Below are 26,978 nucleotides of genomic sequence, written 5' to 3' on the forward strand. Positions count from 1 at the left end.
ATTCATATCGATCATTCAGGTGAGATAACATGGAGTTAGCTCGTAGAGCATTTCGGTATGCTCGTGGTAAGTTATAACCGACACATGTGTCACGATCATAATTAATTTTGACAGGGAGCCTATATAGATTTTGATGTCAATCTATAACCAATGGACATTTTACTTTCGTTTTGTCGTACTCACTCTACGAATGCAGTTCCCGGAAAGATTACAATGATTGTATATAAGGTGACTCTACCTTTTCACACCTGAACCTACCCTGAATCTCGGATGTAGCCATCTGTTGTTTCGGCTCTTGTTAATACCGGTCAGGGTGTCAAACGGTAATATACACTATTTTATCCTGCATTAACAATATTATACATTACTGATAATGATATAGAATATGTAACTTGAGTACCATTTTAAACGTTAGTTCTTTGCTGGTAACGCAACTGTGACGTTTCTCATGATCACTAAGGTGCAGGTATTCAACGTTTGATACTGCCACTGCTACTCCTGAATGGATAACCTTACTTCAGTGCTAATCTCGTCAGTACCGTAAATGATCTATTAAAACATTCTCAGGTTTCATGAGATAGAAGAACAGTATTCCGCATGAGTGTAAAGACCTGCGTCCGTCTTTGTGATGGCTCTCTCTCTCTCTCTCTGTCTCGATCGATCGATCTGACTTTGTCAAAGTGATCCATAGAAACATATCAGAATCGAAATCGGATGTGTTAATTTTTCCTAAGTCAACATCGTCGAATGAAACTCTTGCATATTGTTCCTATTTTTATAGGTCTGGTCAGACGTTCAGATGAGGATATGCAGGTAAGGTATATTTTTTATCTTGTCATAACACTGCAGATCTAACAAGCAACGTTTTACCATATTACTTCCGTTCTACTTGAGTCAAACAGTCAAACACCAACACCCTGCTAACGCCTAACAGCAAGACATTGTAATCCAATAAGCCAGACAAAAATGGGTTCAAGTAAACGTAAACAAGCAGAGTAATAAAATACGAAGATATAATGTCGGTTTTGGATTCCTAGCTCGTCGCGTGACAACGATCACAAGTTATCCGTTGAATTATGAAGCTCTTTGTTATGTGCTATTAAACTGCATGTCATACGATATGGGATCTGTCCATGCGATAACACCGTCAGGGTGTTAGAGTGTCAAATAGCATCGACGTATGAAATTTATATCGTGATAAAAACAAACATATATTATGTAAACACCTTTCGACAAAGGACAGTGGAATAACTAGGAGGTTATAATAATTAAATTCACATTGAATGGACAAAGGACAGTGGAAGAACTAGAAGGTAATAATAATTACATTCACATTGAATGGACAAAGGACAGTGGAATAACTAAGAGGTAATAATAATTACATTCACATTGAATGGACAAAGGACAGTGGAATAACTAGGAGGTTATAATAATTACATTCACATTGAATGGACAAAGGACAGTGGAATAACTAGGAGGTTATAATAATTACATTCACATTGAATGGACAAAGGACAGTGGAATAACTAGGAGGTTATAATAATTACATTCACACTGAATGGACAAAGGACAGCGGAATAACTATGAGGTTATAATATTTAAATTCACACTGAATGGACAAAGGACAGTGGAATAACTAAGAGGTAATAATAATTACATTCACATTGAATGGACAAAGGACAGTGGAATAACTAGGAGGTTATAATAATTACATTCACATTGAATGGACAAAGGACAGTGGAATAACTAGGAGGTTATAATAATTACATTCACATTGAATGGACAAAGGACAGTGGAATAACTAGGAGGTTATAATAATTACATTCACATTGAATGGACAAAGGACAGTGGAATAACTAGGAGGTTATAATAATTACATTCACATTGAATGGACAAAGGACAGTGGAATAACTAGGAGGTTATAATAATTACATTCACATTGAATGGACAAAGGACAGTGGAATAACTAGGAGGTTATAATAATTACATTCACACTGAATGGACAAAGGACAGTGGAATAACTATGAGGTTATAATATTTAAATTCACATTGAATGGACAAAGGACAGTGGAATAACTAAGAGGTAATAATAATTACATTCACATTGAATGGACAAAGGACAGTGGAATAACTAGGAGGTTATAATAATTACATTCACATTGAATGGACAAAGGACAGTGGAATAACTAGGAGGTTATAATAATTACATTCACATTGAATGGACAAAGGACAGTGGAATAACTAGGAGGTTATAATAATTACATTCACATTGAAGAATGTATGAATAATACGATTTTTCTAGTCGCAACAACGCCATGTAGAAAGTTGATTGCTTACATCTGAAGGTAGATCAGCACACTTGTGACCATGGAGACTGACTGTCTTTTGTTAACACCTAAATTAATGTCATGTTCCAGGGAAGTCACCCTCTTGGGCCCATGGCCCGTGAAAGCTAAAAGTGAACGAAAACTCCCCCCAAACTATGTACCTTTCAAAGGGCTGATCACGCTGCTGTGAACGTTGGGTTAAGCGCCCCCAGCACTCGTATTACACGCGAAAAACACAGAAATTCGTGTCTTTATTTACTACCACAATGACAGTAAAAATTAAACGTATTTAACAGAGATATGACAATAAATAAGTTGATAAGTAATAGAAAGAATCTCAGTGTTCCTTTCTTTAATTATGAAGCATGTTTCTTTTATTTGGGTATCACAGCGATTGTCTGTTTGATTGACTGGCTGCCTGACTGTCAGTTACTGCAGAAGAATGACATGACATGATGTGGTCGATATTCTTGTATCATCTCTTCTTGGGTGGGACAGAGCAATATGGCTCCGATCCTTTTGATGGAAAGTTCTATTTTGGACTGTTTTCGCTGGACGAATACACCTTTTCTCCACGATTTCTCTTGCACCAAAACTTGTACTGATAATAGAAGAGATACTGGCCGCTTCTCACAGACTCAGTAAACGTACCTCTCACTTTTGCGTTCGTCATTTTCATAATGAAAAATCACCGCGCAACCTTTCATAACATTTCCAAAACTCATAGATTTAAATTTCACATACGCTGTAGCTTCATTTCAACATTTCTCACATTTGTGCGTTCGCCATTTTGATGATGAAATATCACCGAGCACCCTTATATAACATTTGTAAACTCGTGTATTAGTTTTAAACTCATAGATTTCAATTCTAAATAATCTGTATCTTCATTTCAACATTTCTCACGCTTGTGCGTTCGCCATTTTGATAACATGCGTTTGCCATAATAACAGAGCGCCCTCATATAGCATTTTTTGATAATCACAGAGCGCCCTCATGTAACAATTTTAACTTTTACACAAGCTGTAGCTTCCCTTCACTTCTTTTATCTATTGTAATACACTTATAACGTCTTGCACTTCTAGTGGTGTTTATACATATCTGTGGAATATATGAACAGGTTTCAGTAATCTAAGGTATAACAGCAACGTGTGTAATGTATGGCCAGGAAACAGCACTGACCACTCACTATTAGACACGCTAATCTAGATGTTTTCTTACCAATTATTCATTTTAGCTATGGACGGACTATCTGTCACAAACTGACTTTTAGCTCTTCCGAGAATAGGGAAGACTTTAGCTTTCCCGGACCGACACACCATCGAGCATCCTTTGTAAATTTGTGATATCCGAGCAGCGGCAAAACAATGGACTGATCTCATTTACTGCTGTTTGTACGCATGAAGTAACATCAATGCGATTACAAGCACGCTCCTGATACAACAGGTCATGGTTGTATGAAATGAAGATAACTGAAGTCTGGTGGTTAGGTTTACGGACATTGTCAATTATCTGATCAAGTGATCACTACTGTTCTACCCAACAGAATCCACAACTGCAAACTGTAATACTCTTTGATATGGAGGTTTATTTTTGTACTACGGTTGAAACTTCTACTTATTTTTGAAGAGGTGGACACAAAATAGAACTAAAAGTGTATAACAGAGATGACGCACTTGTCCTTCTATTTTACGGGATGATCACTGCGCCTTGTGGGTTACCCGGACGCGATCTTCAATGTGTGGTCACTCAGGGAGTCATCCTATAGATATATTGATGGGTCATTGACCGTGCTTTCGTCATCACCATGAAGTTATGTAGGTCTCAGATATTTACAGTGTTTGGTACAACTCAACAGCATGGGGAGTACGTCGCTGGCAAACATAGCAACATACAAAGGATGAACAGTGTCTCGAACACAGCCTTCTCGCGGGCCGTATTGACGAAACTATACATAGCAAATTGTGACGCCTTTGAGATGACTAGACCCCTAGGCGAGGTAGAAACTCTCGGTCTCTCTTATTTACTCACTCACTGATACCGAGAGTTCACGTCTGCCACTAACACTTAAAGGATATTTGCCTGTTGTAGCAGTCAGATCCAGAGGCTGACCAGCGGCATGGAGATTCCGACCATGTAGAGGTCATCTATGATCGCCACGAGGGGCAAGCTGACATCTCCAACAATGCAGCAGCGCCTGAACCCCGTCCAACCTCATCTACCTCCTCTCAAAATATGTCTACAACGTTTCAGCATCAACAGAATCAACAACCTGAAACGGCATCTTTAACACACCCTCAAAATCAACCAGGGCCACTTTCCACTTCGCGTAGCCGACCACCCACAGCCTTACCAGTGATTCCCTACCCACCACCCCCTCTAGCGGTACTCCCACCCCCACCCATACGGATGTTGTTACCTGTGATGAGTCCTCCACGTCAGTCCCAGCCGCTCCGGGCACCTATAGGCTTACCTTTTGAGAGGGTTCAGTCTGCAACCTCATCGATCCATTCTCCAACTTCCATGGCGTCTCTGCTCGAATCAGGTGCGGTCTCATTGGGAGGAAGTCATTTTAAAGTGCAGGTGAGAGGCAATTATTACAACTTTTGTTTCCATCTATTACAGCTATGTGAACACACACACACACACACACACACACACACACACACACACGAACGCACGCACGCACGCACGCACGCACTCACGCACACGCACACATCTCTCATGTGACATGTTATCATTTCCTAATTGTAAAATTAGAAAAGTATGACGGCTCTATTCACTAATGCAATGGTGCTTTGGAGTTCCAGTCTGAAGCTACACTGTAACTGACAACTTGTCCGTGAAAGGACTCAGTGTAAAACCAACGAGCAACAAACAAATGGCATGTAATTAACTTCTGTAAAATAAGCTAACTTTAAAAAGGCAGAGTATTAGATCTGTCATAATAGCAATCACGATAGAGGTGGTATTGGCATAGGCTGAGTGTCCAGGGTACATATGATGTCCACACACTGCATATACATATAAACCATTTGCTTGAAAACGGTGTAAGAATCTATATCGAAACTTCGCCATAGTTAAAATACAGAAGTTGATCATCCATAAAGTTAAGTCTCTATACCACTATCTTCTAAAATGCAACTGAGAAACAATTGTTACCACTGACGTTTGCTGAAAGAAAATTCCTGGGTCGTTCTCTCGTCTCAACTGCTAGTACAGGTATTCCACCCTGTAAGAATGAATCAAAGACTATACAGAATTGGTGTATTAACGTACTTTCTATTTTCTTTGAGACTGACCTAGATATGGTTCTTCAAGAAGCTATTAAGTGTGTCCGCGATGGGAGCTTTGATGAACATACTGCGGGTAAATTTAAGAAAGAGGCGACGAGCATTATGTCAGCAGCAGCTCGAACAGATGATACCACGGCTAGATTCAGCCAGCTCGTATGTGCACGACTCAATAGACTCTTCATACTAGAGGTATGTATGTTTCATTTCCTCAAAAGACAAGTGGTGTATTTTAGTATATCGGGATCATCTGGGCTTCGAGCCCCACTATTGTAAAGGAAAGCAAGCATAGGTGGTCGCATGTATGTATAGTGTCGTATTTTTTTTAATGATATGTTTCCATTGTGTTAAAATGCGGACATTCTTTCTTTCATTAATGCTTTCTTGAATATCGCCTGCAAAATATATCATACTGCAAAGTTGTTGTTTTTTCAAACCCAGTAGTGTCTAGGACGGACCATGCATGAAGTTAACAAATGTATTAAAACAATAATATTTGTTAACAATGGCACATAAGTACAAAATACCATAAATCAATTGGCCAGTGTAATGGCAAATCCCTATCTCATCAGTAGTTTTGAAAATGATCAATAACGGACTTTTTATAAGAGTATTTGAAACAAGCAGATTTAATTGATATTATCACGAGCAGTCTAATATAATCGAAGCATTTGCGGGTTTTCAACATCGTGTCTTGATCCAGTCTCCAATTGCCATGCCGTCATATAACAGAAATATTGCGTTAAACTGAACTCACTCACTCCAATTCCAATTCATATTCATCGCTGAGAAGACAGTATTGTAGCCGCCTTCACTGATAACGTCCTTGGGTAATTTGGCTACATGATATTTAGGCAGGAAGTAGGTTTCACCATGAACACTATCTCTGGTGATCGTGTTCTACTAAACAGGAATCGGGTTGTATGTTCCAAATGAAACCAAACACGGAAGTGTGGTCCGGAATTAGGCTTCAGGTACATCTGATGCCATTTTACAATGGTCAAATAGGCAATCTCTTTCTACTGATTTACCTACCTGAACAAGAAAATAAACGACCTGTAACAGTCCCTTAAATATTTCATACTGAGATCTGTTAATAACCTGAGACACCAATTTGTGTGAAAAGGGGTGCTATGTTACTTCCTAGTGGTATCCGGCAGTCCCCCATCACTGAGCTCAAGACTTTGGTGCCAACATTTCCAAACATGCAAATAGTTTCATAACACAGATGTGCAAAACATAGTTTCATAACACTGATGTGCAAAACATAGTTTCATAACACTGATATGCAAAATTTCCAAATTTGACTCGGTGACAAAAACTGTTGTCATTAGTTAGATTTGTACCATAGGTTTTCATGTTTTGTGACGGGTGTACCGACAAGAGAGGAGACGCCCACTCTTTCGTGATTCATAAACCTCTAATTATTATGGACTGTACTGAGTGGCTTGAAAATTCTTGTCTTTTGCTTCGCCTTCTTATAATTATTTACTGATACTGATAAAACAAACGTATATTTTCATGGCATTATTACAGAGGTGCAGTCAAGTTCTGAATGGTCTGCGATTTATGTACCATGGTAAGTGAGAATGACGTCTGCCTCCCTGATGAACTAAGCAGAACTCATGCGCATTTACTTAAAGAAACTAATTCTGCTGGAATTACCAAACCCTAGCACCATACACAGACGGATCCAGAGATGGGGGTGTTTTTTGTCCTGAATTTTGTTAAATCTTAAATGTAAAATTGATGAGTCTTTCCCCCAACCTTTTCTCAGTAGTGTGAATCCCTCCCGTCGAACAATTTGAAGTGTATATCTTTCAAAACATCTAAGTGACCCGATCACTATTTTCGCAGGTGCTTTTAAGCTATACACTACATAAATGTATATATGGATGTCAGCGCTCTGGATAAATTAAATTGTAAAAATAAATTTAAATGTTTCACAATACTATCAAAAGATAGAAGGGAATAACGCAACAATAATTCAGCTGGATAAAACTGGCCAAAATAATGCTTACAGTGTTTGTAACGTAGAGATTATTCTGTCATGATAATGTTGGCAGTGAACTCTAGATAATTAGAAATCCTGTTTTTTCATAAAATAACGTTTTCTTATTCGCAACACACAAAACGCATAAGTGTAACTACCCATTCCAGACACATTCCACACACACACACACACACGCACGCACACGCACACGCACACACAGACGCACTCACACACGCGCACGCAAGAAAGAACACACACTCCGTCTATGTGTGTCTTTGCTAAGGTAAATGAAACTTCGACTGTCAGGCGCGTAGCAAGCCATTTGTTTTTCGTGCAAGCCCAGTAGATTGCTAAGCTTTATATTGTGGTTGCGGTTTGATGATTTCAATAACTTCACATTATTGTTATCTTATATTCTGAAATCATAAGGAGAACGTAGTGCAGTCTAAAATTATTTCAGACGGAATAATCATTTGATTAAATTGTGACTTCCCCACGTGCTCCTTTTCACATTGCTTGTTTACTGCATTGACACAACAGATATAAAATTCACTGTTTTCTTTTCTTGGTGTGTTTGATGAGTCTGATTTGTTGTTAGCTTTGTAAATGAAATGATAAACAAATGAAAAATATACAATAAAGGGCGATTGCATTCGTATATAATCATGGCTGAAACAAAACATTTACATGCATGTCGATGGAAAACAGTCATTACTGAAAGAAAGACACATTTCAAGCTTATAATATGAAGAAAATCAGGTTTACTGTACATGGGATCTGTACTGGTAATGCATTATGAAAGAATATTGTAGTCAATATATTCCAGTTATATAAATTGTTTTGATAAAGTATTTGTAGTTATTTTTGGAAAGAATTAGAAGAAAAGATATTTCTTAGGAACAATCTCTTGTAAGGCCGAACTTTTTAAATAATGGTAGGTGCGTTTCTGATTGTTGCAGCCTTGATTTTGACTGGGGAACATGAAGTGTACATGACTGAAGACCCAGAGGACAACAATGTTCAGGTGAAGTTGTCAGAAGAATTCGAGAAGATAGAAACTTCCCTGTGGAAAGCAGTGTTTCATAACACACACTTTACTGCAGAACGCTACACGGTAAATATATTTGTTTCTTACATTTTATAACCTAGTTCATTTAGCTGTTTAAATAACTACGTTTGTTTGTATAATGTGCAGAACTTCTGCGACAAAGTATACCAATAGCAGATGGACACAACATTTCTACATTCTGTTGGTATTAAAACCATTCAAAAAGAATCCTAATAAAGCACTTTCTATTAAAGGATAATACGAATCCATCAAACCTTCATCAGCCTGAAAATTAAATTGTATATTGGTGATCAGAACCTCGTCACAGAAATAAACTCATGGGCGAAAGAAAGTAAACACTTCTTATTTAGAATTTTTGACAAAGTTGTCGAAGTTTGTAAAATCCCTTTAGACAGAAACGGTTCGCCCACACACTGACTGATCATGCGCACAAACGCAGCATGTTTGCTGTGTGTGAGCAAGCAAATTTGCGAAAAATGGCGAAACATGCATCTCGGAGACTTTGCAAAATGCTTGTCGAGAACAGATATAAAAGGCAGCAGATCAGTGGCCATACACCTCAGTTGACAGAAAACCAACAACAGCCATATTGCAAGGGGCCCGAACCGTACACGTGTGGCTATGACCAGGCTGTTCCAGCGTTACAGGTAGACTGGTAGCACGCAAGACAAGCCACAATCAATCTTCTGCGCATCTCTTCGTCTGCGCAACCCGGTCATCACGGCAACGGAAACGATCTCAGCGGCTCTAGGACATGTCATCTGTCGACTTACCGTGCTACGACGTCTACATGCATCAGGTATCAGAACTCGACGTCCTCTGCGTGGAATGACATTGACACAGGAACACCGTCGTCGTAGGTTACAGTGGGCAAGGATTATACGCCGCTGGCCAGTACGATTTTTTTTACATGAAGACAGCGAGTGGTTTGTATAGAAGAAAGTCGATTCACCATATTCCATAATGATAGCCGGGCACGAGCATTACGTTGCAGGAGAGAAAGACTAGCGACGGACTGCTTTCAAGAAGTGCATCCTTTTGGAGGATGCGGTGTGATGGTGTTGGTGGGAATCAACGTACATGACTGGTCGTAATGCGTTTAAACTTGAACGCTCAGAGATACAGAGCTGACATTCTTCAACCCGTGGTAATACTATTTCGTCGCCAGCAATAACAGAGCTCACGTCTGCAGCATGACAACGCCAGCCCCATTGCCCAGAACCTACGCCCAGAATATCATCTAAGTTCTTCCATGGCTGGCACGCTCGCCGGGCTGAAATCCCTTAGACGACTTGTGGCATCACCTGAATCACCAGGTGAGAAGACGACTACGACCCCTAGCGAACCGACAGACGCTCTCAAGTAGAACAGAATTCCGAATGACATCGATGAGACGGCGAGTCTGAGCGTGTATTTGCTTCTTGCTAGAAGGGGTCACACTCGTTACTGAGGATGTGTATGCGTGGCCAAAGACTTGGAATGACTGACACATTCCATGACCGACTCTCGTTGTATCTGTGAACTATGCAATTCCCAACCCTTTGTCCGTTCCATGACATGCCCTCTTTATCTGTGTGTTTCCCATAGACGCTGTTGTTGTATTGTTCCGAATGCTGGCTTCATTAAATGTGCTGGAACTTAAACATTGTATGTTTTGTTTTGTTTTTTCACCCAATAATTTACATACGTAATCACAGACAAAGTTCAAACCAAGACGAACATGGATTTTCTCTGTCTCATACACTCACGCACACATCAACTCTTACTGACACAGCAACCGCCGTGTATTTTGAGACATTCATGCATCCTCCCAATTGTCGTCTGTGCAGGAGCTGCTTCAGCTGCTGCTAGAGTTACGTCTTATGGCAAAGGAAGCCTACCAGGAAAACCCCGGGGTGTGTTACCTCACCTCTCTCCACGTGTTCCAAGCATACTGCAGGATGAGACTTCACAAGAACAACTTCATCGACAAGACCAAACATTTGATCCTTTTGATGGCCAAATGTGCTTATGAAAAGGTGATTTTAAGAACAAGCCTTGCTAGGATATATAAACATTCCTATATGTCATAATACTTTATAGTGTTGCTTGAAAGATAAATTGCCTTAATTATGACTACTTAAGCCTTTACAATCTAAGTAATTGTTACTTAGTACCCATTTATCTTACAGGGGCTCTTTGTAGCTGCTGGGAAGTTGGCAAAAGTGGGTATGTGTAACAGAGACGTGTCTGACCTTCATATAACTGAGGCATGAGTAATTAATTATTCACCACGTTCTCATACAGAATATTACCTCTCTTACTACTGTAGCGTCAATCCACCTTTATCCGCGTTTTAGAAGACTACTGTAGGTTTGCTTGTCGTAAGAGGCGATTAACGGGATTGGAAGTCAGGGTACAAATTAGATTCTCTGAGAGAGAAGATGCCACAGGCCAATTATTTTTCTGAAGTCCATACAATATTTATCATTGCAAACATTTTTTTTTACATGATGAACCAATTAGAAGGCATTATCTGTTGCAGCTGCAGAGGTATATTTCAAGATGGACGACACTGAGGCCATGGACGTTTGGTCAAAGTGCTGTCACAAAAGTGGGAACTTGAGGCTGGCAGTTCAATGTGCAGAGCTGGCGCTTTCATCCTGTGTAAAGATCAAGTTTCATATCGTCACAGAATATCAATGTAGCATGTCTTTTAACTGTAGCAATACCTTTTTGACATTCTACAAATTATATCCTTGAAGAAATCTCACACTTTATGTCATCTATAGGTTTATTGTTCAGGATTTTTCCTTTTGGTGTGTCTTTTCTCAGGTTGTTGTTAGACCTACCCAGCATTTATCAGTTTGACACGATAACACTTCAGTAAACATAATTATTATATATTTACAGCCGAGTACTTTGCGGGATGAGAAAAGCCGGCTTCAGAGGCATCTAGATTCCTTGCGTCATGAGAACCAAATCGGTTCACAGCATCATGCTAAATCCGAAGCAAACCCCGAATGGCTCCAAGGTCAAAACGTTTTGCACAACGCACTGAAGGTAGGACTGTATAAAATATAATATAAATGCGGCGTAAAACCACACTCACTCACTCACAGTAAATCATATAGCTATTTAGGTATTCGTGGTATTCGGTTTTAGATATTTGTTGCATTCTGTTCTTAATCGTGCGGATTATGTTGATAACATGCCAAACAGACCGTTTGAAAGGCATCAGGAAACTGTGACTAATGTGTATTAGACGCCAATTTCTACTGTCCCCATAGTGATATTGCTCCAATATTGCTAAAAGCCGCGGAAAACTAAACTCTCTCACTCATATATATATATATGTGAGTATTATCAGAAGTATTATTTATCGGTATTATTTTATGACCAGTATGGAGGTCGGATATTTGACACTCTTGTCTGGGGTGATGTTGGTAATGCTGGTAAGATATTTTTTAAAAAATAGTGCCTGAGAAAATGCTCGACAAAATTGATCAAACTAAAAAAACTAAAATTGTTACCAAAATAAAATTATAGCACCAGACGTAATTCCGGGCTTTATTCATGATAAATCCTTTTATCCTGCTACCCTTTTATGGTTGTTTGGAAGATGTGTACATCTACTGTTGATGAACATTTTTCTTCTTTTTGTAGTCACAGCGAGAAAAGGCAGAGAAAGTGAAGGCTGAACACAAGAAAACAAAATGCAAAACAAAAGGTAAATTGGTTGTTATTCTTGTTACTCATCACTAATTGTATATTTTTTTAAATCCAGTAACCATCCATACAATTTATCTATATAAGCCGTGTTTAGCATTGCAGGGCGCAGTATTGCTGTATGATCCAATGTCGATCATATTTCAGTTCAGTGGGAAAGAAATGCTTGATGCTAATTGTATAAGTAAATATATGTACCATCAAATATCTTTCCAGCCATACCTAAAACAAGGTCATCTCAAAATGTTGCACAAGACAAGACCCCCCGCTCAGACGTGACTCTTAGGGCTATCCAGCAGGCAATGCCAGCACAAACACAGGTATACCGTCCATATACAGCCCAACGATACCACGAGGAAGTTTTAATAGAGGTTGATCCATGGGAAGAGCTCAGTGAAGACGATGACTATGGGTTAGTGGCCAGGTCAGAGGCATCCTTTGACTGGTCTGAATCTGAAGAAGAAGAAGACAAAAAAGAAGTTCATAAAGAAGATGCCCAAGACGAGGGAGGGAGGAAAACATGGTTTGAAGAAAGTCAGGAACTGTACGCTAAAGGGGGAAGGCAAGATGAACTTGTTGCTGGAGAAGGGTTAGAAATCGATTTTGTTCCTAAGACTACTTTGAAGACTAGGCGATATCACCAAATTAAGGACAAGGCTCAACTACAATATCTACTGACGAACAATCCTGAGAAGTTCAAGAGATGTCGCATTGAACTGGATGGTCCTCATAGAGCTACATGTAAAGTTTTGGATCCTGGACAGAAGAATCACAAAATAGAGATACATGGACGTGGAAAATGCGGCCAAACGTTTAACAATGATGAAGTTGTGGTTGAAATCCTGAACAAAGAAAATGACAATAGTGACACTGTCTTTGGAAATGTTGTTGGCACTCTTAGCAGCAAATTTCAAGATGTGGACTTTCCGTTGCTTGCTTGCAGCAATAATCCAAAGGAGGTGGATGTGATGCATCCGTTGTGCAGAAGTGTTCCAAAAATCTATATCTGGAATGGAAGAACAAAACAAAACCACGCAGAACATAAATACAGAATTGATATCTACAAAATCGACCAGAGGAGAAAACTTGAGTTTGATAGACATTTCGACATTTTGCCGAATAAAAGAGGTCAATATGTGTTCCTGGTTGTGTTCCTCAATTGGAATCCTCAGTACACATATCCAAAAGGTGCTGTTCTCAGGGTTCTAGATTGTGGAGGGGACTACGCTTCTGGTCTCAATGTCTTGAAGCAACAGTACAATGTTCCAACCTACTACACAAAGGGAACAGTTACACATGTAGAGGAATTGTTACAGGAAGACCAACTGTCTTTCAAAGGGTATGATGATTTGCGAAAACAAAGTGTATTTACTATTGACCCTCCACAGGCCAGAGATCTAGACGATGCGCTCAGTATATGGAAAGCAGGAGAAAACTTTGTGGTTGGTGTCCACATTGCTGATGTTGCCGCTGTTGTCAAGAAGGGTGATCCTGTGGACCAGGAGGCTCAGAAGAGATCTACAACTTTTTACCTGTCGTCAAACTGGAGAAGTCACACTATGCTGCCAGAACCACTTAGCGAAGATAAACTGAGCTTATTGCCAAACAAAGACAGACGAGTCCTGTCCGTGTTATTTGTTGTTGACAGTGATGGAGTGGATGTTGAAAAACCTATTGTCAAGAAACACATCATTCGATCTTGTTGCAAGTTTTCATATGAGGAGGCACAGCTGGTTATAGATGGAAAGGATGATGATGTTGAGTGCACTGACCATCTCAAAGACTGTATCAAACAGCTCCACAGACTGTCTCAGAAAATTCGTTCCAAACGTTTGAAGAATTCTCGCTTTACTGTGCCATTTGAGGATCCAAGGTTTGTTGATTTTCAGACGCTCCTCACCTCTGTGGAAGCACACGCACTAGTTGAAGAATTCATGATAAAGGCTAATCGATTTGTAGCGTCATCTTTGATGGAACGTTACAGAACATGTGTTCCTCTTCGGTGTCAGGATCCTCCACCTGAAGAAGAGGTGGAGAAATGGATTGAAGACGAGCAGCATATCACGGATTTACTTGTTGCACTACAGGGCAAATCCATCCTAGACAAGACAGTAGTCAGTGTTGACAAACAATGTGAGACTTCAACAGAACATAGAAAACGGTACATCCCTGTTCAAAGAGATGTCTGGGGACAAATACTTGAAGCAGTCAGGGGAAAAGATCTAAAGTCTGCGCAAGGCCTTCTTTGTTGTGATCAAATGCACCCCTTACAATGTCTTGCTGCGAGTCACTGGCTTGACATTATGGAGTCTGCTGTGTACAAATGTTCTGGGAATGGAACAGGAAATGATCTGCAGCACTTCTCCCTAAATATCCAGCCCTACACTCACTTTACATCGCCTATAAGAAGGTACGTTGATTTGATCAACCATCGTCTGATGCATGCTCTTCTTGAACAACGGAATACATCTCCGTACTCTCTGGAAGAAATGACCACGCTTTGCATAGAACTCACCGAAGCAAGCAAGAGACAAAAACGTTTTGGCAGAGCCTCTGTTGGTGTCCAGCAGGCTGAACAGTTGGCCACAGCTCCAACAGTGTTCGACGCTGTTGTTGATACTGTGTGTGATAGTCAGGTCACACTATGTATACCATCATTGAAAAAGATGTCTAGAAGAAGCAAGGCACTGGAATTTAAACTGCTGGATTTCTGCCGAAGACCTGAGGAATTACGGTCCGATGGCTTGAATAAGATGATTGTACGTGGGTCCTGGAACAAGAGAATTTACAAGTTAGTGAAGCCAAGCAGCCACCAGGATATGGAAGCCTCACAATCACACCCAACACCAAGAGGAACAGATGAAGTGACAATTGACTCAAACATGCATACCGTGCACATTCAATTATCTGATTTTGCCAAACTATTGAAAGCTGTATTTGAGGATTCACAGAAGATATGTAGTTTTGCAAAAACCCTTACACGAAAAGGAGAGCGTTGCCACCTGAATGGATCAGGAGTTCAAAAGGTTGCAGAAGCTGTCTCTTCCGAGACATTGGACATAAGCCACCACTGCAGATTCAGTTTCAATTTTACCCAAGGTCAGATTTTGAAGGTTCAGATGCATGCTACTGCTCATCAAGGTGTCCTCACACCGTATGTGCAGATGTTCCAGGTGTGCGAAAACCTGAATTTGTGTCTCAGTCATTGGTATGATCCTGTGGACATCTTTGCCAAATATGTCAAGAGATCCGTCAGAAATTGTGAATTCACATCAACAAAGGATTATCAAAGGACGTGGCTACCTCTTTTAGAAATGGAGTCAGCTACTGGAGCCGTTGGCAGTGATGGATCGATCATCCTACAAAATGTTAGTGTGAGATTGGAGAGGTTAGCAGATTTAATACTTGGATGCTTCTCCTTGGAGTCTACATTTTGTGAGGCCTGCACAATTGAGATCGATGGGAAAACTTTTGATAGACTGCCAAAAGTGAAAGCTGGTGAGACACCATTTGATAACATTCCTAAACATGGATCTTTGGAATACATTTGCATCCGATATACTCCAAATGAGTACCAAAAGAATGGGACCATATTTGAGGATTCGTCTGTGTGGATAGGACATGCTGTGATAAAGAAGGTCAGAAGAAAAGAAGATCAAACGAAAAGTCCAGATGATCAGGCTGGACAGATCTTAGCAACGTTCCAGATGATGCCCAACTCTATTCCCCCTCCTCAAAATATACTGGGAACAACTTTTTCAGCAGTTGTTGAAATCATCTTCAAAACTGAAGTTGACAGGTAAAATGTCAGTTTCATATTACATGTGTACAACAAACCCGTAGAAAAGCAAACACTGCTAGTATCCATAATAAATGGTGATGCTGTGATAGTACTTAGGGGTTCAGTTACCTGTTGATGGTGTAAGAATTAACGCCGTACCTATGAATGTAAAAGGTATTTTATTTTAACAGATAATGATAATTCTTCTTTGTCTATTATGATGTTTAAGACATTAATACAACACATTTCCAAAAGATATTTTAATATGCTAGGATTTAGTAAGCCGTAGAGTCACTGAATGCTGAATTAATGAGTATTAATGCTGCTAAACTTCAGGCGATGTGAACAGATGCTGCGGGAACTGAATGAGGAGAGCAAATTGGCTACAAGCATTGCTCTGAAATTGAAGAGGAGTCCTCTAAGTAATCATTTTAGCATTTGTCTTGGCATACCATATTATATACGTAAACTAAGGATAGAAAAACAACTTTAAATGATGCATATGTTCATTATATCAATACAAATATTCATTTTGGCCATTTCTTTAGAGGATGGAGCGCCAGAGATAAATAGGACAGATATGTTTAGTACACACCATGATGTGAATACTCATCACCAGAATACAGAACAATACTTTTTGCACTCACAATCATAGGTGCGGTTCGGCTTCAAATGTGCACGAACATCCAACCTGATATTCTGCAAGAAGAACTGAGTGGTTCTGGCTACATGCCAGCAAATAACAAGAATCAGAGGAAAGCTATAGTGAAGGCTTTGAGAGAACCCTTCAGTCTAATACAGGGTCCACCGGGTACGTGAACATTTTTTCAGTGCTTTGGTTGCCACTTGTAGGAACACAAAAACAGATGCAAAAGCTACTTCAAAAGAGGGACGTTTGTAAGATTTGCCATTTTTGTGAAACCTGGAAGTATTTACCTGATCATTTATTTTTCTTGAAGGCACTGGAAAGACATACACTGGGTTGAAACTGGTCTACTTGTTCAACAAAATCAACAAGGAGATGCACAGCAAGGGTTATGACACGGAACAGAAGCAAATCCTCTTCTGTGGACCTTCAAACAAGTCCGTTGACCTTGTTGCCAGTGGGTGTTTTCATTCTATCATTAAACGGCTAGTAAATGGAATTGCTTTGAGATGCTGGAATTTGACCGTTGATGGCAACATTTCATTAATAATACAACTATTAAAGGTTATTCTTACAGAGTATCCTACTAAATAGTTGTTTGGAAGTAAGTATGTATGTGTATGTCATGGAAAGTCCAGGTTTCTCTGTGCGTCTTTATTTGAGGCAAGGCTTGAAATGACAAGAGGTAACCGCTTCTTCTTCTTTGGCAATATGTTTGCAGTATCCTTTTTTTATATTTGCTACTGAGAAAATCTTTTTGCAATGTTTCCCAGAGTACCTCATGCAGAAGCTGGGGCATCAATGTCCAAGGATTTTACGGATGTATGGGAAGACAATAAAAAATCAAGACTTTCCAATACCAAAACGTGACTTCATCTCAAAAAGAAGCACAAGGGGCCTTAAATCTGATCCTGACCTTAGGAAGATAACGCTCCATTTTGTCATCAGACAGAAAGGAAAACCATACGCTGAGAAGATCAAGGAATATGATGCCAAGTTTGCTGCAGACCCCAAAGGAGTATGATTTCTTTTATGATTATTACTTCAGCAGCTGTAATATGCACAGCACTTAATACTAATACGTAATACACCACTGATGCATTCTGAATCGAGTCCATAGAACACATAGTAAGACACAGATTTCATCTGTTGATTTATTTTAATACGTGTATATCTTGTTTCTAAGAGGAACATCTGCATGAAGGAAATACGACGCTATAATCATCTTGTTGGAAAAGCCGAGGAAGAAGAACTGAGAATCTGCGACGTGATCTTATGCACATGCGGGGTTTCTGGAAGCACAAAGCTTACAAAGCCAACAAGGATTTTCCAGTGTATCATTGACGAAAGTGCCATGTGCCCAGAACCACAGAGCATGATTCCGATTGTTGCAACCAAGGCAGAACAGGTGGTGCTGATAGGAGACCACCAGCAGCTGAGGCCCATTGTTAAATCTACACATGCTGCAGAGTTGGGATTAGACCAGTCTTTGTTTGAAAGATACAAAGATGAGGCATCCTTCCTGAACACACAGTACAGAATGGTGAGGAACTAATGGTGCATCCAAATAAATGCAACAAACATATATCTATATCCATGGCATATATATCTGCTGAAACCAGAATTGTACAAATCTAACTACGTCAAAACATACAAAAACACAGACCAGTCAGAGTTAAAGGGGCACTGATGCGGAGCAATTTCCGTGGACTGGTGTAATAAACCCTTGTTATTGTTTTTCTCCAGTGAGTACCCGGATGATATCCCAGAATACGTGACTGGTTCGTGACCTCTGCTGCGCAGTCCGTATGTGCAACTGATAGTTTAATTATAGACAGATCAACTGAGGTGAAGTCATTTTCACTTCATTACAAATGTATTATGAAAACAAATAAAACACTTTGAAGATTAATCATCTACCAGTGGTAGAAATGGTAAAAAACTATTAGGACGGAAAAATACCGAAGCCAATGTACGTCTCTATATTTTGTCTCATAACCCTAATTAGTTTATTGTAATATTTGTATGATTTTGAAAATTAATAAAAGAACACACGGTCTGCTTATACTCATAGTAAATTTCTAACATAACAGCAACATTTATACATTGTATAGATTGCCAATGTGGATCCTATTTCACACACATACGCGATCTAGTGTGTGTTTTCTGTCATATCGATTCTGCTGAATGCTACAACAAATAAATTAAAACAAAATGCAAATAATGAATGTAAAACAGACTAATTTTATAGCAACAATGTCAGGCTACTACCTTGTTCAGGAATGTATCGATATCCACGTAAAAGCAATCGTATTCCATTCATCTGAAGCTGGTAAATAATCCTGCTCTGTGTCGCGTGTCTTACACAACTGTCTAAAGCAACACATCGTTTCACGTCTTTCGTTGGTGAGAACCTGATAAACCTCTCACTGGTCACCCAAGATAGCACACCTGGCAACTAATTGTATGATGCCCGCTATTCTAAGTAATTTAGTTAACCAATAAAGAGCAATCAATCAATCAAAGCAAGGGTGGTTAATTCTTTGAAGGGAGGATGTTGTTTTTACAATCGCACTTTACGACAGGGTGTAGTCATCTACACATACTACCTTTTGACAAAAGTAATTAATCAATCAGTGTGTTATCGGTTAATCTTTTGATCGATGTTTGTTTTTTTAACTCAGCTGATAAACCCTCATGCATCACTTACATGCACATATTACATAACATACAATAAATTTGCCATTACATACCTTAATTTATAATGTTGAGTATTTACTCCAGACAGGAGAAATGCCTAATGGGAACCTTTGTTGAGTAACCTGAGTGGTGTTACTACTAATTACACCTGTTATGAATTCAGAGAATGATGACAAATAACACGTGTAGGTTTACACCATCAAACGCGAGTTACAGCAAGGAAGATGTAATCTCTGTGTCGCATGCAGCCTGAAAACACTTATGGGCCGAAACTGTTTTGAGGATACCAACGGAATTTCGTTACATAAGTAATACATACAGGCATTTGCTGTGTACTTTGGTAAATAGGTGAAATAAGGGGTTTTTTTTACGTAAGAAAATTTTCAGATTTCTCTACCAAAGGCAAAGTCATCGTTTATTGTTTACGAATTCAAATAAATCAACTGTGTGTTTTCATTATCATAAATAATAAACCATTGTAGCTACCATAGCTACCAAAATTTACGTATGATATTTGCTATCACAGCTGAACCAACACTCAAAACTACCTAAATATGAAGCTTTGCAATCTTCCGGAGTGAAACAAATGGCTTGCTACGTGCCTGTAGACATCATGTTTTCATGTAACATGATTGAATATCGAGGTTAAAAACAGAGAAACAGGATAAAATTGACTAACTATACCATCCAAGCATCATATTTTCATTTAACATGATTAAATATCGAGGTTAAAAACGCTGAAATAGGATCAAATTGAGTAACTATACCATCCAAGCATCCGAAAAGAACTACACTGCTGGGATATTTTGTTACGATCAGACAAGGAATACCATGGATATTTTTAAATAATGGCATATGATGGGCATCCGGCCTCCTGACTCTTTTGGGTGAAGAAATTCTGCTAATATGGACAGGAGCCCAGTTCCTTTGTCCGTCACGGTCGAAGGAGCGGACGCTGACCAATTTGCAGTTTGGTTCCGTAATTTGACCGTTGGCGAGAAACATTATACGCTCCGCATCAGTGCCCCTTTAAAGTTTGTTTTATTTGAGTAAAGTTTGGATAATTTAGTCATATGAAATACACATTAAACGACAATACACAATTTGTAATTTTCTTTTTCAGCATCCAAAGATATGCATGTTCCCATCTAATCAGTTCTACAGTGGAAGGTTAGAGACAGGCCCGCATCGCATCGATGAGGCACGTTGGTACATCGCCCCGGGGAAGGAACTGTCAATCTGGCCTGAGAAGACCAACCCCAAGGTGTTCTGCCACGTGGAGGGGGAAGAGACGACACTGACTGTGTCCACAGAAGAGGGCAATGAGCAATCCAAGTCTAACATGAAAGAAGTAGACAAAGTAGTAAGTAGCCGATCTGTGAAGATCTAGGTTAGAATTGATCTTCAGCAACCAATTCTTAAAAGAAGCGACTAACAGTACCCTGTGGTCAGGCTAACTGTCTTGGTTAACACTTATCATCGTATCCCACATGCCCAGATTGATGAGATTGATGAGATTTCATCATGTCTTTTTGCTATGTCTAATATAGAGGGATGGTGGGGTAGCCCAGTGGGTAAAGGGTTCTCTTGTCAGACCGTACATCCGGGTTCGAGACCCCACAGCGTCCATTTCTGGTGTCCCCTGAAGTAATAACGAGGCGTAAAATCAAAGTCATTCACTCTAATATAAAGAACAGAAACAATAAATATATATTTTTTCCGTTACGTTTAAGGTTGACGTGTTCCTATACCTTGTGATGACTGAGAGGATTCTACCCAAAAACATCAATGTGATGTCCCAGTACAATGCCCAGCGCCATGCCATCAGGGAGAAGCTGGATCAGTGTGGTCCGTTTCCTGATTTAAATGTCGAGACCGTTGTTGCTAGTCAAGGTAGGCTCATTTATACTGACAACAATAGAAACACAACTCTGACTTTCTTGTCAAGTTTAAATAGAAGACATAAAAATTGCTTGCTTTTATGAGATTTTATTTTTCAAAATTGCATTTCTTATAGTTTTCAGAATAGATAGTATTACAGTCATGTGTGGCTTTGTTGGATAATGGGTTAGAAATAGTGTACAATATTACAGGAAAACTTCCAAGTCAGTGATAAAATGAATTCCAAGGTATTTTTCTATTTTGTTTTTCGTTTTACCATTTACAACTGTGCTTCGTTCGGCTGAAAATATTTGCATGTGTGTGATAGATTGTTCAGAAGTCGCTGACTGATATCTTCTGACTGCCTCCTTATTAATTATTCAGAGTCACAGGGGCATTTCACAATCAAGTTTACAATAGATACTACAAGAGAATACTTTTGAATGTACAAAGGATTTGGTCGCTTGCATTTAGATGTTTATTGCTGAATCAACAGTCCTCACGGCCCGTGAAGATCTGGGTCTTCTGCAGTCCAAACATGAGGCGACTGAAGGGATAAACTCACTGACTTGGTCGTCACATGTCATCCTAGCCCAGTTGCATAGATCGATGCTTATGCTATTGAGCAGTGTCATACAAAAAAACACACAAAAGAAAACCCACGGGAATCATATTTCACATTACAATTTCCTTTCTCTCACCTACTTCCTCAGGGGGTGAGTGGGACTACGTGATATTCAGCACAGTGCGGTCGCTTCCCCATTACAAGATAGAGAGTAACCCAACACGAGGCTGGTGCAAACACAACCTGGGCTTCATCACAGATCCTAACCAGATCAACGTGGCGCTCACTCGGGCCAGGAAAGGACTGATCATCATCGGTAATGAATTCTTATACAAGACCAAAATAACTTTATTTTGATGAATTTCACTTGAAAGGTATTCAATTTGTTTCAGTTAAACAAGAAGAATTGAACTGGTCTTCAGCAACCGACATATGTCGAACATGTGGCTGTGGATGACTTTGAACATGATGCGTGCCATTGTATTCCAGATATATTTTGTACCTATCACTGGATTGTTTTACCGCCGCCATATTGCTGAAAATAACAACAAACAAATCAATTTTTCGATGTATAATAAATTAGCAACCGAGAAGTTTAACTTTATTTTATCTGTACCTCCTGTATATGTGACATTTTCCTAAGCCAAAATATGTAAGAGAGTTACGTGCCTTGGACTTTTTTTTGTGAAGATCTGTGTGTGTGTGTTATTCAGGAAATTCCAAGCTGCTTCGCTGTGATCCGATATGGGGGAAGCTGATAAGCAAGTACAGAGAAGCTGGGGAGAATTGTTTCGTACAGGATGCAGCAGATTTTCCCCCTCCCGTGTTGAGAAGGCGGAGACCAGTCAGGGGGACTCCACAGCTTGGCATGGCAGGAGTTCTGCCGAGACCTGTTTGACGCAGAAGTACGTATTGTGACTACAGGAGTGGTATCTTAAAGCTTTAATGAATAATATTTCATGATTATAGAAAAGGATCTGTTCAGTTACTATCCGAAGCTTAAATGAATACTATCATTTTCATGATTATGGAAAATGATTTTTGCCATTACGGTCCAGTGTCCTTGTGCAAAACAACCTTATCACTAAGACTAGGTTAAGCATACGATAACATACATAACATTTTGATCACCTTAGTGATAAGACCGCTTTATACAACGGAAGCTTACATGAGTCATATCTTATCAATAAGGAAACTGTTTCAGACCTAATCTATGTGGTATACCGCCCTACAACTGACGTTTTTCTTACATTGTGCGACCTGATAGCAAATATATCATGTTCGTTACGTTTTTCTATGCAAAGACCATTTGCAACGGCGTTTGTGTTTAAGGGGAGATAACTGTGAATTAATGAGCTAATGCCTGTATACCTATCGGTCCTTGAATCAAACGTATGCTACCTTGACGTTGCTTCCGCAATGTAGCTAGAATATCGCTGAATGTGGCGTTAATCTACAGACAAAGTCTAGTAACATAACACGCGGATAGGCTCTATTGTATATCCCAGATGTGTAATATTATCAACTGAACAAATTAAGACAAGGCTGTTGACAAGGATGTGTTGTCTGGTTGGTTGAGTCAGTGGTCACCAGTGACGCTGATTGGCTGGATCATCTGGTGCGTTATAGTGCGTTATCTCAATGTTCCATCTTAATGACATTTGGTTTGTCACAACAACAACGGGATGACCTTCCAATAAACTGGCGTACCATCAGAGAACAGGAATGTTGTTCAAAGCGACGTTAAACATTGCTCCATCATTTTAGTTTTCAAAATGGTATCGGTGCTTTTATATCAATATCAGCTGCCATATTGACAGTACCAACGGTTAAATTGCAGGCTTGAAATGCCACGTGGACAGACGTTATGTTGCCTCTGGGAAATACCAAGAGAGAGAGAGAGAGAGAGAGAGAAAGTGAGAGAGTGTGTGTTTTTATGGGGAAGGGATTTCTGTGTATACATATCAACACCTATGTAGGTGCATTATTCAGAAATTACCCCCGGAAAATATCATGTGGACAGACGTTATGTTGCCATTGGGAAATACCATGTTGGCAAACGTAGTGTTGCCATCTACAAATATCATTTGGACAGACGTTATGTTGCCATCGAGAAATACCATGTGGACACAAGTAAAGTTGCCATGGAGAAATATCATTTGGGCAGAGTTATGTTGGCACCGGGAAATACCATGTGGACAAACGTAACGTTGCCATGGAGAAATATCATTTGGGCAGACGTTATGTTGCCACCGGGAAATACCTTGTGGAGAGACTTTATGCTACCATTGTGAAGTATCAGCTGAACAGACCTTAGGTTGCCATGTAAACAGACGTTATACTGCCATTCAGGAAATATCACTTACACAGACGTTATGTTGCCATCGAGAAATATCATGTTGACAAGCGTAATGTTGCCATCGGAAAATGTCATGTGGACAGACGTTACGATGCCATCGGAAACTATCACGTGGACAGACGTTATATTGCCATCAAGAAATGTCATCTGGACAGACGTAATGTTGCCACCGGGAATGTCCAAATGAGTAAGACCAACTCATGTAATGACCTCTACTTCAGATGGACAGGTCAACTTATGTGAGAAGGCCCACAGCACCATCGAGAGCATGTTTCAAATACATCTGGATAGACCTACATCACACAGAAGCCTTGTCATCTGCAGCTGTATGTAGAGAAACTGTAGATGTACAGTGTTTGAAGTGCATACCAGATATCAGTCTCCGTGATCTTCCTGGAATGCAGCTAAAAGACAAAACAAACTCACTTACTATATACAGTTGGCATATATACCATATTTCAATAATTTGATCATGTTTATCAACATATGAAAATAATTCTAAGTGTACACTTATAATGTTTACAATGATGGAATCTATATTAGGTATTATCTGATAGTGATTAATTTGCCCACGGTGTCGTCGGAATTGTACAGTGGATATCCCTTATGTTATGGAAATGGTGTTTGTTGCTTAATTTGTATTTGGACTTGGGTTGTCCGATAGTGATTACGCATGCACACGTTACCGTGTGGTTAGGCACAAATGATGACTTTGTCACGGTGTCAGGTTTATTTTCTCATTTTGTTGTTGTATACTTTCTTTCCCTGCCAGTTTACGCTACAGATATGACACATTGATCAATGACACATACAATGTTACTTGTGTCCTAGAGCTTCGTAGGTTCCCAGCTGAATTGGAATATGCTACATCTACATGTACACTAGTGGCACTCGAAGGATAATTACAGATTTGTTGTGTGGGATTTAATATCTAAAAGTGGACTTTCCCACTTGGATTATTACTACAAGGAAGTTGTTACAAAGACGCCATCAAAATGAGACTTGTCATGTGAATTCGCGTTCCCTTCCCGGTACACGATGTAGAGGCTAACCCAGATGTGGATACAGGGAAAATCCAGTTGAACACAAAATGCAAATAAATCACACCCATAAACTTGTCGATGTCACTAAGTGCACTATTTAACAACTATTCAGTGGGAAAAGTCTTTTATATCGATGTCACTAAGTGCACTATTTAACTACTATTTAGTGGGAAAAGTCATATCGATGTCACTAAGTGCACTATTTAAGTACTATTCAGTGGGAAAAGTCTTTTATATCGATGTCACTAAGTGCACTATTTAACTGCTATTTGGTGGGAAAAGTCATATCGATGTCACTAAATGCACTATTTAACTACTATTTAGTGGGAAAAGTCTTTCATATCCATGACAGCTATAAGTATGGGGTTGCGTGTTTATTATCACTGACTCTCTTAGGAGACATGGTGGCATCTCGTACAATGGACTCTTTGTACAATTGACTCTTACATGCCTGTTGGTATTATGGAAACAGTCTTGTGGCCTTTGTGATATTGAATGTTTGTAATGTTTGTGTAAAACACAAGCAGTTGTCATGTTCGTCAAGTATTATATATATATGACAGGGGATGTGTAAACCTCATAGAGCATATCGCCCGAGTGTCTCTTGATATGAAATATATCAACACCAGTCAATAGAGCTGATATCAGAAGAGCCGGGGCATACTATTCTGTTTATCATGAAAGGATACACCCAACTTCTTATCTTTTTCTTCACTGTAAAAAGTAAATTTGACTAGATGCTGAATATACTCTATATTCTTGTTCTTTCCTATATAGTATATAAATTGTGAACACCCTTACTTCTACACGTGTGGAATAGTGTGATGTTAAGTTATGTACTGTTAATGTAAATTCAAGAATTGTGTAAATAGGCTCATGATTTCATTGTAGATGCAAGTCTATATAGTTTAACCACATTGTTTTGTATATTAAAACAGCCAAAGATCTATGTGTACATGCTTTATGCAGGGTGTTTCGCGAACACCCTGTACCATCGCCTGATAGTGATGAGCTTCCGAATCGCTTTTGGCAAGAATTAATGATTGTGGAAAGAGAAAGGTGGTTATCGTACATTTATCACTTTAAGCAACCGACAAGATGATTAGTGTCGTGTTGATAGTTAATACCTTTACTTATTCATTTAAACTATAGTGGACAGAATACGTCAAGAATAATTTATTTTTATGATTTTATTTCATCAGTGTGTCAATGAATAAGTAGATCATTATTTATAATTTTAAATTACATATATCCTTAACTATTTTTGTCCAGTATATTTTGTACAATGTAGATAGTTTGTATTTAGCATGTAAAGTATGAATCTGTGATATCCTCAATTTGTTATTACAAATGTTAGAACTAAATTTGTTTCTATTGTTATGTACATAGAGATGTATTATGTATTCCATGTGATATATGGTTGTTTTATATTCTCATGTGTGTGTGCGCTCGTGCATGCGTGCGTGTGTGTGTGTTTGCTGTGAATCCCAGTGATCCTTAGTATGGCTGACTGGTGGTTTGCAGCCCGTATTATAATGTATTGTTATGAATAGTTATTTTTCTGGTTTTAAATCTGTATCTGTGATGGTTTTAAATCTGCATCTGTGATACTC

General features: G+C 39.2%; 1 protein-coding gene across 1 annotated transcript; it reads left to right on the forward strand.

Annotated features, from left to right (window-relative positions):
- LOC137290468 (3'-5' exoribonuclease HELZ2-like) lies at positions 1-26,978 on the forward strand. Its single transcript, XM_067821418.1, has 22 exons — positions 1-66; positions 782-813; positions 4,419-4,910; positions 5,624-5,812; positions 7,157-7,199; positions 8,573-8,727; positions 10,512-10,700; positions 10,854-10,890; positions 11,207-11,328; positions 11,575-11,724; positions 12,328-12,391; positions 12,607-16,189; positions 16,508-16,593; positions 16,827-16,982; positions 17,131-17,274; positions 17,591-17,835; positions 18,004-18,360; positions 20,641-20,880; positions 21,251-21,410; positions 22,112-22,279; positions 22,677-22,868; positions 24,544-26,978. Exons 1-21 carry the CDS (start codon positions 30-32, stop codon positions 22,859-22,861), a joined length of 6,834 nt encoding a protein of 2,277 aa, XP_067677519.1. The 5' UTR covers positions 1-29; the 3' UTR covers positions 22,862-22,868; positions 24,544-26,978.

The sequence above is a fragment of the Haliotis asinina genome, chromosome 7, assembly GCF_037392515.1.
Source record: "Haliotis asinina isolate JCU_RB_2024 chromosome 7, JCU_Hal_asi_v2, whole genome shotgun sequence".
Classification (NCBI taxonomy): Eukaryota; Metazoa; Mollusca; class Gastropoda; order Lepetellida; family Haliotidae; genus Haliotis; species Haliotis asinina.